The sequence below is a fragment of the Cupressus sempervirens genome, chromosome 10 (assembly GCF_028749045.1).
Source record: "Cupressus sempervirens isolate cs-2001-9-10 chromosome 10, ASM2874904v1, whole genome shotgun sequence".
In the NCBI taxonomy this organism is placed as follows: Eukaryota; Viridiplantae; Streptophyta; class Pinopsida; order Cupressales; family Cupressaceae; genus Cupressus; species Cupressus sempervirens.
Genome location: NC_143127.1, coordinates 865,029,784 through 865,048,878, shown reverse-complemented (window position 1 = coordinate 865,048,878; position 19,095 = coordinate 865,029,784). Strand labels below are relative to the sequence as shown.

The 19,095-nt window shown below is 35.0% G+C and overlaps 2 protein-coding genes across 5 annotated transcripts in view; both read right to left on the bottom strand.

Moving 5' to 3' along the window:
* LOC149536757 (Ubiquitin system component Cue protein) overlaps positions 1 to 19,095 on the bottom strand; it is a 122,542-nt gene that overhangs the window by 95,412 nt on the left and 8,035 nt on the right. The gene's annotated exons all lie outside the window — the stretch shown is intronic.
* Positions 1,834 to 18,852, bottom strand: LOC149536758 (uncharacterized). Its single transcript, XM_089803586.1, has 5 exons — positions 18,634 to 18,852; positions 14,224 to 14,453; positions 13,682 to 13,748; positions 2,470 to 2,730; positions 1,834 to 2,344 (listed from the first exon to the last, which is right to left on the bottom strand). Exons 1-5 carry the CDS (start codon positions 18,850 to 18,852, stop codon positions 1,958 to 1,960), a joined length of 1,164 nt encoding a protein of 387 aa, XP_089659712.1. The 3' UTR covers positions 1,834 to 1,957.

The window sequence follows — 19,095 nt, the reverse complement described above, 5'->3', positions numbered from 1 at the left end:
CCCAAAACAAAAGAAGAAAAAGCCACCAAGCAAGGATAAAATCTGCCCAAAAATCACCCAAATCTGCAAGCTACTCCTCTAGAAGAAAATCGCTCACCAAGGGAGGAGGAAAGAAGAAGGAATGAGGAAATAAGAAGGGGGGGAAAGCCCCTTCTTATACCAAAGTTTCTTGTCTCCCCAACTGGGCCGACTTGCCCTGGAAGAAAACAAAATTAAATTAGCTCTTCTATTAATGGGCCAAATTTAAATGCCATGTTAAAAATACTTAGCCCATTTAATTGCCAGTTCTCATCAAAAATTGCAAAATAAAACAAGGAAAGCCTACGAAATGTCAAAATTTTCATTTAAAAACATTTTAGCAATTAAATTATCATTAAAATTGAATTTAGCAAGCCAAAATCAATTTTCAATTCCAATTTACCAATTTCTTTTTAACACTTTTAAAATCTTCTAAGCAATATTTCAACCAAAATAAATGTGATTTTGTAATTTAATCCAATTTCAACATTGTAATACCATTTCAATTTTTAAGCCAAAATAAATCATTTTCCTGGCACTCAAAATCGATTTTTCAATTCCAATTTCACTATCAAAAATTTTCTTTTTTCACCAAAAAATTCAAAATTTTCCAAAACAACTAAATCTAACAAATTCATTTTGAAAATCCCGAGCTTATACAATTATTTCAAATTTTCAAAAAAAAAAACTCATCAAATTGGCAATTTTATCCTGCTTGATATTATTTTAACCATTGAATAAAAATGTTGTTTTTGAATTCTACTTGGCCTAAGGATAAAATTGCATGCCCCAAAAAATCAAGTTAGCGTCGGGTGAAAAACAAATCACATCAAATCCCTTCTGACCCGAAGGCATCCAAGGTGTAAAATTTTCAAATCGAAAACATTTGGACAACTCCGAAAAAATTTGCCAAGGCAATCGAAAAAAGGGGGTCTCCAAAATTTTGGGGCGATGATGTGAAAACCTCACAACACCTATCTACTCAGAGATGTATAATATTTTTATACATATCATACACATCATTTCTTGCTTATGATGTTAGATATTGCTTAGCATTAGACACTTGATCATGTTCTATATAATGTCTTTAAGAGATTGGGTATATGGTTGAATTGTATCAAAGTAACAAGAATCGGAATCGGATCGAAATCGGCAAGGCCGAATCAAATCGTGAATCGGCCATGAATTGGAATCGAATCGGCCATGAATCGGAAAATTTAAAAAACCCTTGAAATTTAGTGAGTAACTTATTTCATAAACCCTTTATCGCTGATCCGATTCACCGATTCACAAAAAATCGTTTGGCTTGAATCGAATCGCCGAATCACGTGAATCGCATGAATCGCCATGATTCTTGGAACTATGAATTGTATCATGCTTTATATGTTGTTCTGAACTTATTATTTATAATTTCAATACCTTGTTTGTAATATTATGGTTATTAGTTGTTCTCTAAGTTGCCGATTCGGGTTCGGGGACGGGTTCGGGTTCGGGGTTCGATTCGTGGGTTCGGGCAATTTTTTTTTCCCCATTTGGGTTCGTGGGTGGGTTCGTTAGTGTGTGTGTGTGTGTATATATATATATATATATATATATATATGCAAAAAAAATATAAACTCATATAGTTGTAAAAGTAAAACTAAGTCATTCCATAGTATGAATATATCAATGTTACTTGATTATTGATCAATGCAAAATGTCAAAGATAAACATTAAATACTCACTCATTAATCTATGCTAATGTTGTAAATAAAATCATACATTGAATTACTAAAATGCAAAATGGAATTTCAAAACATAGACTACTTCATCAGATTGATAGATAATAAATTATGACTTAATAAAGTTTGAAACTGTGAAACATAGTGATAAATCATAAATGACTCAATGAGTCAATGACAAATGTTTAAACATAGTTTATCAAAGATGCAAATGCCCTTCAAGGGTCAAATGGGTCATCAAAATATGAGGGATCAATGGCTTCATCCTCATCTATATCATTGACATTTTCCACATCATTGGAACCCAAACCGGTTCCACTAGCCCCAGATGCAGCCACATCCTCCTCCTCGTCCTCCTCAACATCTAGCAAGGCAATTCTAGATATATCTTGGACAGTCATATCCAAGTTAGAAGTCTCAGGTAGTACATCCCACAACTTCTCTGGTCCCTTCTTATATCCTGGATCCTTGCGTGATAAGAGGCGCCAGTTGTTGTGAATAAATACCAAGTCCTCTGCTTTCTTTGAACCCAACCGGTTACGCTTCACTGAGTGGATAAAGGAGTATGTACTCCAATTCCGCTCAGCAGCAGAAGAGCTTGCAACCTAGAGAGACAACCAACAAATTTTAAAAAATTAGCTAAGTAATTTTACAATACAATAGGAATTTAAGAGTGCTAATTCGATAAGCTAAGTAGCCATAAGAAAAGGAAAAAAACTTAAATACATACTTGTGACAAGATCTTAATGGCAAGAGGTTGGAGGTACATGTAACTTTCCCCATGTAAGTACCACCATCCAATGGCATCCAATTTACTTTGGTCATTGATTGCATCAGGCTCTGCATTTTTGCTTGAGACAAAATCAACAAACTCTCTCCTAACATTTGATGCCACATCAGGATCACTAAAGAGCCTGTTAAGTGCCCTCTTATACCCAGCAGCAACTTCAGGATCTCTATATGGTGCCACTCTACCAGGAATCGCAAGTATCTAACTGCTATAATATCTAGGAGAAAGTGCATATGCCAAGAGGTGCAAAGGTGTAGTCATCTTGTTCCACACATATATGTGTGTGTGTGTGTATGTGTTTACTCTACTTAGTGTGTGTTCTGGATGAGGGGAGGCAGTCATTGTCAATTCTTTGGGAGATCTACACAATGTTGCACTCCTCCTTCCTTGTCTATCAGTGTTTGTATATATATGCATATGTACTGTATCTTGTTGGTTGGTGATGTAGATGTTTGCAAGTACCAGGCATCAACTCCACCTAGCTACATAGGTCTGAGCATGTCTCAAAATCCTCGTACCAGTTATTAAAAAGGAGATGAAACCATGATCCATATAGGCCTCCTTATATCCTTAGACATCTAATAGGAATTAAGTCACCTAGTCCATTTTATCATTTTTTTAATGGTTTGATCTGTGGATTCTAGTGTTTATAACTATGTTCATGATCTTGATAATTGTATTTTCATGTATATTGTCTATATATTTGCTTGGTATATTTATATAAGCATATATGGGTGCACACATATATACCTATATAAATGTAGATTGTTTCATAGTTAGTGTATTAAGTATTTGTGTTTGTTATAAATTATTTGCGAGTGATTTATTTATACACTTAGATATAAAAATAAATTTATTAAAATATAAAAAATAAATATATTAAAAGGAATAAAATATAAAAAGCATAAGTATTTAGAAGAGGAGTATTAATGTGCATTCAAGAGAAAAAGGTAATAGGTGTTGTCCATGTGGATGAACATGTGACCAAAACATAAATACAGTGATGGACATCAAAAAATGGGTTATAAAGCACCAAAGAGGGTATTTACATCATTTTTTGACCATTTATTCATTATATACCCCTAAAATAACCTTAATTTACCCTTAAAATGCCTAAACAACTTGTAAAATAGTAGTTAATTACATAAACTAAGGCAATTTCGGATTTTGGAATTACTTTTATTTTGAAGGGTGGTGTCTTTTTACCTAAAGAGGTGTGAAAGCTATTCAAGAACATATATATGGTTTACAATGTAAATATGAAGGGGGGAATGGCTGAAAGGGAGAAGAGAGATTGGTTGTACTTTTTATTAATATTTTTATGGAGAAAAATTAATGATCTGTGAGGGAGAATTTGTGAGTATAATTCTTTAAGGATTTATAAGTTTCTTTCCTTTTTGGAAGAGAGATTTATAAATGAGAATTTAACAGGTTAATAGAGGGATTTATTACAGTTTGATTGCTTTTTCTTCCATGAATATTTGTGAAAATGGAGAAGGTTTGAATGATGCATCTCAAGTGGATTTATTTTACTCTATTTGTCTCCTTGCTCTTGCTTCCATTGATTTGGGGTATGGATTGAAATTATTAATTGCATTATTTATCTGACAAAATATAGATCTATTTATATGTTCTCTTGATGTACTATAATTGTATATTTAATTCCTAGAGTTATTTAGATGTTTCGTGTTTCTATTTGTAAAAATTGCTATGCATTTTCCTAAGGTATTTAGCCACTAGTTTTTAGAGATATATTATTTTCTGTTAGAGGGTTGTTGGTAACTCGAGTCGTGAAATATAGTATTGTGATATCTTTATGTGTTCTTATCCATGGTTTCTTGTGCTTGCTACATGTTTCTATTATATGTTTCGGAATTATATATGCTTGATTTGGAGGTCTTTTTAACCAGATTGACCTCTTACTTGGGTTCTCATGCTTCCAATTGGTGTTTACGACACCAGAGGCATGTCAAATTGTTATGTGACATATACCATTTATGTTTAGCATTGAAAATTCTTGTAAAGACATATGCTTATAGTCTTTGTGCCTTTTTTATTGTTTATGCATTGTGATGCTTATATAATGTGTGAAGGATTTGTTTAAACTAGGGGTATGGGACCCTAAGAATGTTGTGCTCTTAAATTTTCTATGATTTTGGTTTTGAATTTTTGAGTAGGCTAGAGGCCCTAGGTGAGTGGTTCACCATAGGTGTTGGGACCCAAAAGTGGTCATTGGAGGATCCTATGTAGTAGAGACTAGAGCCCTGAGTAGGCTAGCTCTACATGTAAGTTTGTAATCAAGTGAAAACATTAATTAAATAAATGGGTTGTCAAGGGATTTGGGTTACAACATTAATCGGGATAAGTGATATCGGGTCACACTTGTCCTATTGGAGTATTGGGAGTCGGGACTATATGTCATCCTTTGTAAGGCCTTGATGTAGTAGGGTGACAAGGGTTCAGGAGGTTGATCCCAACATTTGAGGGGTATGTGACAACACTCTACTAGATGTGGTTAAACCCTTAACTTTGTTTTTGCCTCTAGTTGTCCATTTGCCTTGTACTTTCATTTTGGGCATTTTGCTTTGTGTGGCCTTACGATATCTTTGTACTTTGATATTTGGGGTATAAGCCTTAGATTATCTTAGGACCTATATGGATCATGGTCATATCTCCTAGCTAAGGGAGTGGACCATTTATGGCTCCATGTGGTTGGGTGGTAAAATATTTTTGAGGTACTGATCGAGTTTTCATCAATGGCTTTATATGGATCCTTGTTCAGCAGTTGTTGAAGATTGATTTGTGAAATCTATTTGTTGTATTTCCTTGGAAGAAACCTATGTAATATTGCAATGTAAAATCTTTAAGAAAGAACAGGTCATATGTATATGTATCATGAAATGAAAATATATGTAATAAGGGTAATGTTGTTTTTCTAAGGTCGTTTCTACAAATGTAGTAACATTGCCATGTGATTGATGATTTCCAAATGTAGATTTGGATCTCATATAAATATGAGAAAAGAAGACATGTCTCTTCAAGAGACATGTTCCTATAGTTAATCATCTTTAGTTAACTATATGTATAACTCACCTTTAAGCATATATGTAATATTATTATATAATGTATAATATATATAATATATATTATATTACATATATTATATATTATATATTATTCTTATCAATAATATAAGACATAAAACAATGTTCATATAAATCATGAATACAAATACTCAATGTAATGAGTATATCACTTCGACTGATGCTATACTTCAACAGGTAAAGGGTATCTCCAAGAGAAATAAAGGGAATTGTGAACATACTATATTATTTCAAAAAATGAATGAAGTTACGATGATGCCATAACATTGTAAATTTTGTATTTAGATGAATGGATAATGAAATAAAGAACCATGTACTCTTCATAATGTTATTAGTGAATAGAAGGTGATTTGGTTTTCATGTATGGTTGATGGTTTAAATCTATTTCAAGTATCTTTATTGCATGTTAAGTAGATACATTTGATTGTACGGACTAGGACATTAGTTCCTAATTTGGAAAGGGATATTAGGATGAATAATGTATTAAATCATAAGTAAATGTAACACTAATAGATGGATTAACTTAAGTAGTAAAGATGAAATGTTAGAAAGGAAATTAACTAATGTTGTTTAAGGGTGACATTAGAGGACCTGTTAGGACTTTACATCTGGGATTAAGTGAAATTAGCAAGAAAAAGATGTTAAAAAAAATTATTCACCAAACTTTGAATCAATTTGTCTTACCCTTTCAGGTTCCCCTAGTGGGGCATTACAACTAGGCTCTAATACCATGTTAAGGAATAAAGACCAGATATAATACCTTTTAAAATTTGTGTATGTATTTTCTCTATGTATTATTTTCATTTACTAGACTCTTCTTTTGTGCAGATATATTTGTATATATTTCCTCACTGATATGATGTATTGATGTTCTAAATTTATCTTCAATAAATCTGCTTTATTACTGTAGATCTACTGCAGATGTACTTATATTATTGTAACTGTATTTACTTTCAATCTGCAGAGATCTTCACATAAATATTACCATGATAAGTCACGTCCCATGTAGGGACATGACTCTATGTGGCTCTAGGCCACGTAGGGTCATATCCGTACATGGGTGTGCCTTATCATACTATACGGATCCACCGATTCATACCACACTATCAAGGGATGTCAATAATAGTCAAGCGATCTGAATTTAATCGCCACCCTAAGTACATTAATCACAAACCAATCGGGGTATGTAATACCTGATTCTTATGTATCTCATCGGGTGTTATATCGGAAGCCCAATCTGTTATGCAATTGGCAGTCACTGAGATAATTTGGTCAAGTTTATAATAATCATTTTGACTAGTAAATTGTTAAGTATTATTAACAGCTATTAATATGTGCACATATACAGTTGTGTGTGTGTGTGTTATTTGTTTAATAATTATTAAAAAATGATTATTAGTCAAGATAACTAATTTAAATAAAGTTTATCTCTGATCAAATCAATCCGACTGAAGCTACAACATTAACACCTATTACACTAGACTAAGACTCATAGCCAGTGAATAGTACTACCTCACAAACTGTACAACTTTGAACCCAGTTATGTTCATTAATGATGTTATGATCCCCCAACTGATTACTGTTGAGAGTAAAGATAAATCTACTGAAATGAAACTTACAATGCTACAAACCAATCCTAGGGAAGACTGAAATTGACAATGTCTAAAACCATTAGACATATTGTACACAACTATGTAAAAAACTAATATGTAGTTCCTTAAAAAGATCTGAACTTTTTTTCTCAGAACTGGAAAGAAAGCATAGGAAATTTATTACTGAAAATAGGTGAACATTACATTAAAGAACATTTTCTATGAGGACATGAGTGCCAACACATGTCAAATAAAAAAGCAGCATCATAGACACCAACTTGACCAAATGGTTGTCGCACTTAGTGCAAAGTTTTACTTTCTTCCAAAACACAATTTGCTCCCCTATCTAAGAGCATATTTATAAAACCTTTTCCACTTCCAGATCTTTTGCCTTTGCACGTGAAAGAAGTATTCTTACAAAACATGCATTTAATAAACCAAAACCAAACAGAACCACAATACTAGGCTCTACAGAACAACAAAAGTAATTCATTGAGAGAGATTTTCCTTTGGACCCACACAACTAGTCTCATCAGACACTCATACGAAAAAATAGAGTCCGCTTACATAAGAGTTATCCAACACACTACCATAGAATAAAAATTGACACTGCTGCATTTATTGCCATTATTCTTGTATGCAGTTACTGTATCAGTATGGTTATGGTATAGCCTGCATTTGATCCATTCCATAGTATTTGAAACTAACTATGAACAGCTTGAGACTGATAGGTCATTATACTCTATATAAGTTTCGAGGTTCGTACATTCATTGAATAAGCTCAACAAATAGATGATAAAATGCCTTTAAAGAAAGCAACGGACTGAGCTTGATACTGAAGTACAAGGTTAATACTGAAGTATTTGTTATTGATGTTGATCTTATTAGTTCTTTGATAGATAGTCTTACAGGAAGAATTAAAATGTAAATATGTATAGATAGATAGCATTATAGCATAGAAGAGCAATTGTTTTTAAAATTTCTTTTCATACTACATTAATTAGTAGTGAAAAAGCTTTGAAAGAGGATCATTTTTGGGGAAAGTGAGTGCAAACTCTAGGAGCTGAAGGGTCATCTGCCATTGATGCCCCTGTAGTTCTTTCACTGATGACCACTGATTAGTGCTCTCCGCCATGCTTGGATTCCTTCTTCTTCTTGCTTCCAATGGTTGAATTGCTGTTTTTTACTGTTTTAATTGTTTATTCATTTTTTATTACTTTCTGATTTGACAGGCCATCACTTATTCTTTTCAACTAAATTTGTGGCTAGCGTTCCAGTCTTCTCCTTTTGTTAAGTGTTGTCTTCCTGTTGTCTTCCAACCTTTTTTCAAAGCTTGTGAGAACATGCACCTGTACTGTCTAATTTTATGCAACAGTCAACCTGGTTGCCATGTATTCAAAATATGTAAGCCTTTCTTGTTCTCCCAAGCCCTAAGTTCATGGGAATTGAAAGGACAAATAGTAGTGGGGATAAGATGTAATGATCGAGGAATTAATCCCCTTCATACTAGCAAAGATGGGAGTGTTAACACAGAAGGTATTGATCAAAGCCAACATTCAGGGAAGCTCTCACTGCAGACTCCACAAATTTGTTCCTGCCCAAAGCCAAATTCCATGGAGTAATCAGACTCGCCATAGGACACTGGAATGCAAAGGACTTCTAAGGACTGAGCCGGTCAGAAAAATATTGCGGAGTGTCCTCAAAATTAGAAACCCTGGAGGAGGAGATGTTAAGGGCTCCTCTTCCCTTAGAACTCTCTGTCTCTCCAAATGAAGATACAGTCAAGGACTTAAAAGGCTGAGGAAACTAGGTTAAGAAATGTGGTAATATTCTCTGTTTGCTCTTCCTTCTTGAAAATTTCTTTGATTATTGGATAGTTTCTAATTAGGGTAAAAAGATGGGGGATTTATATTAGTTTTTGTAAAATGGTATAGAAAGGACTGTTTGTTGTCTTCTTCAAAAACCGTGATATAGAAGATAAAGTGATCAAGAAGGAATATTAAAACATGGGTCAAATCATGTTTCGTGTCTTGCTTTGGTCCCCTACAGAAGCTATAAGAGGTGGTAATCCATTCTGCCCCTAACTGGCTTCAAATCAAAAAAGATCCTCCATTATGGAAATTTATTCCCCAAATTCTTAAGCCTATTGGCATGGTAATGCAAATTGAGGAATCTAGGGTTACACTTCCTCACCTCAATGCCAGGGTTCTGGCTTCCCTAGTCCCAGATGTGGTTATTCCTGATACGGTGTACATTTAAATTGAAATAGTCAAATAATTGTGAAATTGAAATGATGGACTTAGTGCATTTTTTCATTGCTACATATATATAAGAAATGGTAACCTCCGTAAGGACTGCCCTAAGTTAAACCCAAAGCAAGGAGAGCCTTTAAACCAAATGAAGCGTCTCAACAGGTGGAAAAAATTAATAAAATAATTGTTACTTAAGTCTGCAAAGAGCATACCCTACTTGACATTCCTCGTAATGAGGAGAAGAACAATGTTATTGAAATGGCTGAGTCTACTGATGCCCAATGAGTATGCGGTGACGACAGGGATCCAAAGTATCAATAAAGATAAGCTCTCATTAGAAGATGCTCGTTTTGAGGGAAAAGTGAAGGTTATCCATGCAAAGTGCCCTGCTGCTCCTGTAAATTCTCATAAGCCTAATAAAAGCTATAACATATCACCTCGGTCCGAAAAATACTCGGCAACAAGCTCATAATTCAATTCAATATAAAGCAGAAAGAGAAAGGAAAATTATGAGCTCTTCCTTTCAAGAGAACATAGATGATCTCTTCATCACAAACTCTAACCTTAAACCTGGTGATGAGGCTTTTGGTAAAAAATTGGTTATGGCAATTCCAATGCCTATGAGAGTAAACTATATGACCGAGCATTCCTCCAAAATGGAGGTCTCGGGCCCTCACAAAGATGACATTAAAAAGAGGAAACATAAAGATAGAATTATTAACTCAAAAAAACAAGTTCTAAGAAGAAAGTTGCTAAAAAAGGAAAGGAGGATGAGATGCCTAAATGCTTTGATAGGTTGTACAAGATCCTGGGGTCTTGATGGTCTATCTGCTGAATTTTAAAAGTAAAATATTGGTTGGGTAGGGGCAAAACTGTTGAAAGTCTTCAATGCTGCTTCCAAGGAGAACGCTAATATTAACAAGGAAACCATCAAGCTTATTCCCAATTAAGGGGATAAATCTCTCATAAAAAACTGGAGGCCGATCAATCTATTCAATGTGTCTTGCAAAATTCTAGCTTAGAGTCTTGCTAGAAGGTTGACTGGAGTTCTAAATAAAGTTGTTTCAGTAACCCAGACCGGATTCATTAAAGGGAGAATACATTTTAGAGAACCTCATCACCACTTGGGAAGATATGCATTGGGCCATAAAATATGATTAGAATGTTGCAATGATACTTGAGGATTTTGAAAAAGACTGATAGAATTGAACGATCATTTCTCTTGAGCATGCTCAAAGCCTTTTCTTTCGCTGCAAACTATGGATTAACGTATTGTGCATTATTTCTTCCACTGTTATTGATGTTAATGGTGATCTCTCAGAACCTATTTAACACCAATGATCCATAATACAAAGGTGTCCAAATGTCCCCGCATTGTTTAAATTGCTGTTGATGCCTTGCATTATAATCAAAGATCTGACCTTATCTCTACTCCTATCACAGGTCTGCTACTGCCTAATAATGAACAACTTTTGAATGCTCAGTTTGCTGATGATGCAACTCTTTTCATTGAACCTTTTAAGGTGATTTCAATTGCACTCTAAATTTAAAAACATTAAATCTATTCTATCACGCTTTTGGATTAAGATTGCCCCTCATTAATCTGTGGTAATTAGTTGGGATAAGCCTCCTCCTATGCAGCTTTTTATGAAGGGTTGGAGCTAGTCTAATCCTTTCAATATGTACAGATATCTTGGCATCCCCTTTTTTGTTTCTCCTTTTCTGAAAAATAGGTGGGACTGGATTTACAAGAAAGTTGAGGCAAAAAACATATAAAATGGAAAACTCAACTTCTTTCTTCGGCTGATAGAATTCAGGTGGTCCAAAGGTGATGGCATCCCATGCCAGCTATCATTCTTCTGCATGGCTTTTTGCTAACTGTCAAATCAATAAGCTGCAAAAAAAAATGGGGGAGTTTCTTTGGTCAGACAGTAAAGGCACTAGAAAGAGACATAATGTTGCTTGGAATTGGTCTTATTTATCTAAAGAGAAAGGGGGCCTTGGCCTCAAAGATCTGAAAGCTCAAGATATTGCCTTGGCTTGTAAATGGATTTTCAAAGCTTTGCAAGAGGATGAAACTTGGTAAGTATTAGTAAGAAATAAATTATTGTTATCAAAGCCAAAAAAGAGTAAGATTTGGAGCCCATTCACTTCCAAAACATACTCTTTTGTCAGTTTGGGGTTAAGGTTTATGGTTCAGAGGTCTTTACTCTTTTCTTCTCTTTGGAAAGCTTGGGCTCATGTTAGGCACTTGGTTTTGAATGGATCTGCAGTTTCGAATAATCCTCAATTTTATGTTCGAAATAGATCACTGTGGAAGAATACAATGATAAATGGTAAACCCTTAGTCTGCCGCAAGGTTGCTCTGCTAAATGCTGGGCTGTCCCAAGGATTAGTAGGATTCATGACATTCTGGTCCCTGGAAAAATGAGTTCTTGGGAGTAGCTGAACACGAAGAATGGTTTGCCTTCCTCTGAAAAGAAAACCTATACCATTATTTCTAGTATCCTTAGTGGTAACTTTCCAGGAAAGTTAATCTATGATGAGAAATTGGTGGAAAATGATATGGCAAGACAATTCTAAATTCACCGACGTCTCAGTCAGCAAAATACATCTTACGTCGGTTGGCTTGGTTGAGATGTACATGTGGTTGAATAAAGCTTGGAACCCAAAATGAATCTAAATGGAAATTTATCTCGACCCACCTTTGGCTAAAAATTGTTGAACCAAAAAAAACCTGTTTTAGATGGCTACTGATTCTTAAGAAGATGGTTGCTGATAGGGTCTTTGTGGTTTATCTACTAAAAACTTGTGATTTTTGCAATATGCCTGAAACTTTTGAGAATCCTTTTTTTATTTCAAATATGTCATTGCAATTTGGTCTTTGATAGTCACCCTATTAATTGGATTGAATATTCTGGTTTTTCTTGGTTTGAGATTCTTGCTAGATATATAGATTCATTTAAAGTTACTTTCAATTGTTTTTGGCTTGTTTTAACCAATGAGGTTTTTTTGGTTTTTATAGAAAACGAGGAGGGAAGCGTATTTTTAGGGCAAAAGGAGGCACCTTACTAGTTTCAATAGTGAAGTCATGTTACTGATCATCATGTTACAGGTCTTTGCTGAAATGGAGATCCCCAAAGACAGATTTATGAGCTGCTGAAGGAAGCAGTCACCTTGGCATACAAATCTAATGTCACATCTGCTGACAACTTCATCCAAGGAAGAAACAAGTTGAATGACTGCAGTAGTTCAAGTAATTGCTTAGTTATTAATGAAAACTAAGTTACAACCTATAGGCAACTACAAGACAATGTTTCTTAAAGAACCAATGATTAAATGAAGACAAGATAGTAACTATCTGAACTAAACCAACGATTACATTATTGAACATTAATAAGAAAATATGCTAATATAATTCTAATACCTTCCAATGGTCAATCTATCAACTACACTAAGTTGCCCCCTAAGTCTTACAAAATTATCCATGCTCAGGGAAAATTGGCGAGAATGTTTGCAGTCTACTCCTCAGTTGGAACATACTGGAACTGAATTGATCCATCTTCGCAGATGAAATGACAATGAAGCTCAACATGTTCGGTGCGCTCGTGGAAGACTGGATTAGTGGCAAGTTTCAACACCCCTTGATTGTCACAATACAAGGGTGAAAGACCTGTTTAAGACATTACATGTCAAAGCATCATTGAAAGCCAAACTGCCTCAAAAGTTGTCTTAACAGTTCCTCCATATTCTGCTTTGGTCAAGGAAAGAGATATTGCCTGCTACTTCTTGCTAGTCCATGTGACTGCACCTATTCCCAAATTGAAGACATGCCCAAAAGTAGACTTTCAGTTATCAATAGAACCTGCCCAATCTAAGTCTTATAACCAGTAGCCTAGGAACTTTGCTTCTGTTGTACAGAAAGCCAAACCTCTACACTAAGACAGTAATGCAAAAGTACCAATCTGTTCATATCAAATGATTAGAATGAATGTTGTTTGATCTGCTTGATGAAATGTGCTACACCACCAGTCATGATCAGGTCGTCAGCATAAATGACAAGAAAAAGAATATTTCCATTAGTATGCTTAACATACAAATTAGGATTGGAAGAATTCATCTGAAAGCCTTGATCAAATAAGTACTTATCAATTTTTATGTACCCAACCCCAGGAGCCTATCTGAGGCCATAATGTGCTTTCACCAATCTGTAAAGTTGGTGTTCTTTACCAACAATCTCAAAAGCTGGAAGTTGTGTCATAGACCTCTTCCTGAAATTCACCATTGAGGAAAGAACTCTTGACATCCATTTGATGGATTTCCCATCCAAACTCAGCTGAAATAGCAGGGACTAGCCGAACATTGCTCTTTTAGGCTACGGAAGCAAATGTCCCCTGAGTCAAAGACCTCTTTCTATGAGAACCCTTTGGCCACCAACTGCGCCTTGTACTTATCAAGAGTTTCATCAGCCTTATATTTGACTTTATACACCCATTTGCAACCAATGGATTATTCTCGGCAGGAAGATCAAACAGACCCAAGTGTTGTTCTTCCAAAGACTATTTTGTTCATCTTTCATAGCTTGTTCCTACTCAAGCATTCCTTTAGCCTCAGAATATATTTGAGGCTCATAAGCACTATGAATGTTGGCTGTAAGAGAAACCTTTACTGAGCTCTATTGTTTGTTCTTGCGCCTAGTTAATCTACCCTCTATAAGTTCATCATTATGCAATGGCCTTGGCCCACCACTCAGGCTGGAGTGTAGAAGCACCAACATCCAATATAGGAGTATCAATATCACTAGAGGTGCCTGGAACAAAGTCAACTAAATGTAGATCAGCGGTTGCTTGAGGAAAATCGAGTGGTGCAATATAATGTCTAGGAGACTCCACACCTTCAGAGTTGAAGTCATCTAAATCCCTCCCTTGAGGTGAACCTAAGGAAAGACGAATACCGAAATCTTTAACATTGAGAGACTGATCCAAGAAACTTAAAATTGGAGAAGACAGTTAAAAGGGTGCTCATTCTTCACCAACTACAACATCACAACTTAATATGAGACAATCAGCGTCTACATCAATCAGTCAACAAGCATTGTGGTTATCATTCTAGCTAGTGAACATCAGATTTTAGCTCTTGGAAACCACGTGTGATTAGTATTTGGAATGCCAAAGACCTTCAAATGACTTATTTTTGGACTTCCTTATAGACTGAGCTTCTTTCGGGGTCTTCTTAACAGCCTATGTGGGAGATATGTTCAGAAGATAAACAACACTGCAGACTGCTTCTACTCAAATTTCTTTGGAACGTTTCTTTGCTCCAACATAGGTTGGGCTATCTCAATGATTGTGTGATTTCTCCCCTCAACAACACCATTCTACTGAGGGGTATAAGGTGTGGTAAGTTGAAGCTTAGTGCCACGCGTTGCACAGAAGTCGATGAAACCTAAACAACAGAATTTTCCACCATTATCTGACCTAAGAGTGATTATCTGGCAACTTGATTGTTTTTCCACTAAGCCTTAAACTTCTAAAACATGCTAAACACTTCTTTTTGTTCTTAAGAAAATACACCCACATTCTTCTACCAAAATCATCGACAAAAAACAAAAATACATGGATACCAGATGGAGTGTTCATTAGTGCACAATATCCATATGAACCAACAGCAAAATCCTAGATGCTCTCTAAGTGTCACCATCTAAAAATAGAGTCCGGTGCTACTTTCCACACTGACAAGCTCTGTAAACTCCATGATTATGTATCAAACTTGAAACTTGGACTGAGATTCTTTGCAATTCAGCTATTGAACCTTCTATAACTCTTTGTTATTTTATTTGAGCCAGCATTTTAAAGTCTTTTCAAGGGTGCTTCCTATCTAACCTTTTAATAATTTTTTATGAGAATTCTTCTGGTGTCCTTGGATGTGGATTCCATGGTATCACCATTCATGAGCTAAACCCTCTAAATGAAGGATAGCAAATTGGAGTGCACACCTTTAATCATTGCGCTAAGGGTGAAATAAGCGTTCAACTTTTGCAGCCAAGCATGAGCTGTAACTTTTTTACCCATCAAAGTCTGGAAGTGTTACTTTACTCACCTTATGTTTAGGGGCCTTATTTCGAAGTCTCTATTCCCTCTTGGACAACTCTGTATTTTAGCCTCACAAAATTCTGTAAATGTTATTAATTCCCTAATATTTGGTTCAAGACTTGCATATGCTCTAGCAAAATCTACAGTGTTATTTGTAGATTGATTAATTTCTTCTTCCTTCCTTGGAGTATCTTCCCTAGGTATGAAGGGTAGTTTGACTAACATAATGACCCATTACTCTATGAGTGGTTGGAACTTATGTTCTTGATTTGACGAATTATCCTTAAGGTTAATGATTGAGTTCCCAATGTTTTGCAAAGTCTAAATGAGTGCTTGGTTTGATTTTTCTATTTGGCTCATAAGGGTTTGATTGGTTTGTTCCATGAAAGTTTGCATCTCATTGGCTATTTGCTCATACGTATTGTCTTTACTCCCTCTACTTTGATAGATTTACATTAACTATTCTTCACAATATGGCAGGACTATGCTTTGATACCAATTTTAATGTACCCAATTAGTGATTGCCAGAATTTTGTCCTAAATTTGTAATTTCATGAGATATATATATATATATATACACTTCACAGATAGACAATCAATAAGAATATATATATATATATATATATATATATTACCAATCATTAAAAACTTCATAAATGGACAAATAAAAACATGATTTAATAGCCTAAATATGACACAATGAAAAATGTCACAAGTGTCTTCTACCCATAACCAATCATGGATTTGGTTTGGTAGGAAAGCCTGGAGAGGGCATTAGTAAACTGCTCAATCCAACTAAGCCTAAGAGCACGCAGCATCCCACCATGATAACTCACCTCTTAGCATGCAAGTTACAAGAACGTCCCACTATGACAATTCCATCCCTTGGGGTATCCTACTTAACTTGGGAGAGCTGGTGGACTGCAATTCCATTACTTCCTCCATTCACCCTCATTGCTTACAAGATGAGATCACATACACATACATCAATAATGTAATAAAGGTATCTCGTTATAAATTATTTGTAATATTTATGATTTGGTCTTCCTTTATATGTGTGTGTGTGTGTGCACGCACGTGTGGTGTGTATATATATAAAATCACATAATAGCTCCTTACTTAAATATTCCAGATATAATATCCTGTAAATCAGTATTTCCTCATAGATAAATTACAGCAGAGTTTGCTATCACATGACGCTTGTCAGCAGTAATATATTTCATTCCCTCTTATGAGATCTAATAAGAGTCCACATTCTCTGATTCGATGCCTTTTTTGCAATATTTCATTTCTGAATTATATCATCCAATCTCATAAAGATGCTTCCCTTCATCTGAGAAGTTATCATATTTGAAGTAGATCATGCCCCTTTGGCTACAAAGCACTTTCTTAACAAAATAGCTTCCAGACAATTAATTCTTGTTTACTTGAAAATCAGTTATCATTATCTTTTAATTATATTAATCATTGTTTTTCATGATCACCATTGCACCCTTTCAAGGAACTTGCCGTAAGTCATATTTGTTATTTTCTTCACTTAATTGATATACTAGTTCTGCAATTTTCATCACTTAATTGGTATACTAATTCGGAATATTAATTAATACCTTTCATAATCGGTTACCAACAGTTTACACTCCTTTCATTATAACATTTATTATTTTAATGAATCACTTACCACATTTATTATTTTAATAAATCACTACCTTTCTGCCTTGAGAATCAGCCACCATCCATTTGCTGACTTGTCACACTGACTGGTCATTTTCTGTCTTGAAATCACCCACCATTCATTTGCAGACTTGTCATGTTGACTGGTTATTATTTCCAATGAATCGCTGTTTTTGTTTACTCATTAACATTGTTGTTTACATTATACATTGCAGCTTTAAAAAAACTAACAATGTTAATTGTTATCACTGACTTTGTGGAAATTGATCATATTCATCCTTGTTCTTACATACTTTCTTTATCATCACTGCATCATGTATTAATATATAAGCCATTGTCCTATAACTTTGAATTATCAACCGTCACAATATGTGAGATTGCCGGCTGTATGATAATCATTACATGATATTATCCCATAAGAAAAATTGTTGTCCTTGTCTACAGATGCATGGAAATAAGCTATTTTTGGAATTTATTGACTATTAGAAGAATCGATCTATTGGAATCAACTATGTTGGCAAAGAATATTTACCCATCCGATTATTTATATCAACTCGCAAATGATTCGATCGATATACTTCATTTGATTATTACTTATAATTGAATATAAATGGATGGTTATTTAATATCAATTGTCTCTTCATTTCTGTTATAATCTATTATAATTTATTTATTTATTTATATTTTAATATTAATATTTATTTATTTTTATATTTCTAACTATAGTATTATTATTTTTTATTAAATTCTATTGTAGAGGAGAATATATCACAGCAACCATAGTACAAGTCTCCCTGTCAACAAACTAAAGATGAAATCAAGCTATGAAGAATGGCACGTAATCTAGCTAACTTACAATAGATTGAGCTCCATATCTGGCACAAAGCATACATTAAGAAATATCAAATTTTTCCCACCAGACATGATCTGAACGTTGCTCTTTATGCAATTGTATAATTTCCCCCTCCCCAAAAACACTGAATCAGTGAAGGATGTGTATTTTGTAGACCAATCTCAATGATGTGTGAAATGCCAAGAGACACCCCAGTCAATGTACCAGGCAGATGACTCACATGATCATATGGTCGCTTGGCCAGGAGCACATAGAAGGAAGACTCCTTTTGTTCAGAATGTGTGGTAGCATGGACCTTCTGCTAAGACCCTCCCTCTCAGGATTGCACAAACATTAGTCGTTTCTTGCTATCTTTCTTTATATGGCCATATATATGACGGTAATTGCACTAAATCTTCTTAAGATTCTCCTAAGATTTACCAAGTCCCTACTGCTACTGGGAGGCCTGGCCTTTATCTTTGTCCTTATCTATGGCTTTTGCAATGAAAACCTAGAGAAGTGTTTGTGCTAGACCCAAACTACAATTTCCCTTGATCCTACTATAGAAGCATGTTGCTTGTTGCAGAAATCAAGAAACTTGAGATCCACACATGTGGAAGTGATATTGAGCATCTCAATGTAATGCTCATATGAACGTGGCAGACTCTTCGTTATAATGGCAACCATGTCCTCTTCCATTGTGCAACCAATAGCCTCCAATTGGTCACGAATATCCTTGATCTTCATCAGATGCTCCTGCAGAGACACCTTCTTATCCATCATGATTGAAAACAATTGGTTCCTGAGAAAGGACGGTTTGCTCTTAATCCAAGGTTTCATGGAGATGTTTCGAGGACTTCCAGATCTCTACAATTATCTTTCCTATTGGCAATAGTGGCAGCTGATCATAGATGACCGATAATTTAACAAGTATCACCGCTTCACAATTGCAGTCATCATATTTGTCTTGGACTTTTCCAGCCACCGTGGATCAAGGCTGAGTACCTAGAACAGCAGCATCAA

What these genes read in the sequence shown, in the direction of transcription:
- LOC149536758 (XM_089803586.1), bottom strand. Translation starts at nt 18,852, where the DNA reads ATGGATAAGAAGGTGTCTCTGCAGGAGCATCTGATGAAGATCAAGGAT. An exon ending in TCTACACTCCAGCCTGAGTG is followed by an intron (nt 13,749 to 14,223) that starts GTGGGCCAAGGC and finishes GGTGAATTTCAG; the next exon opens with GAAGAGGTCTATGACACAAC. An exon ending in AACACCAACTTTACAGATTG is followed by an intron (nt 2,731 to 13,681) that starts GTGAAAGCACAT and finishes TATAGCAGTTAG; the next exon opens with ATACTTGCGATTCCTGGTAG.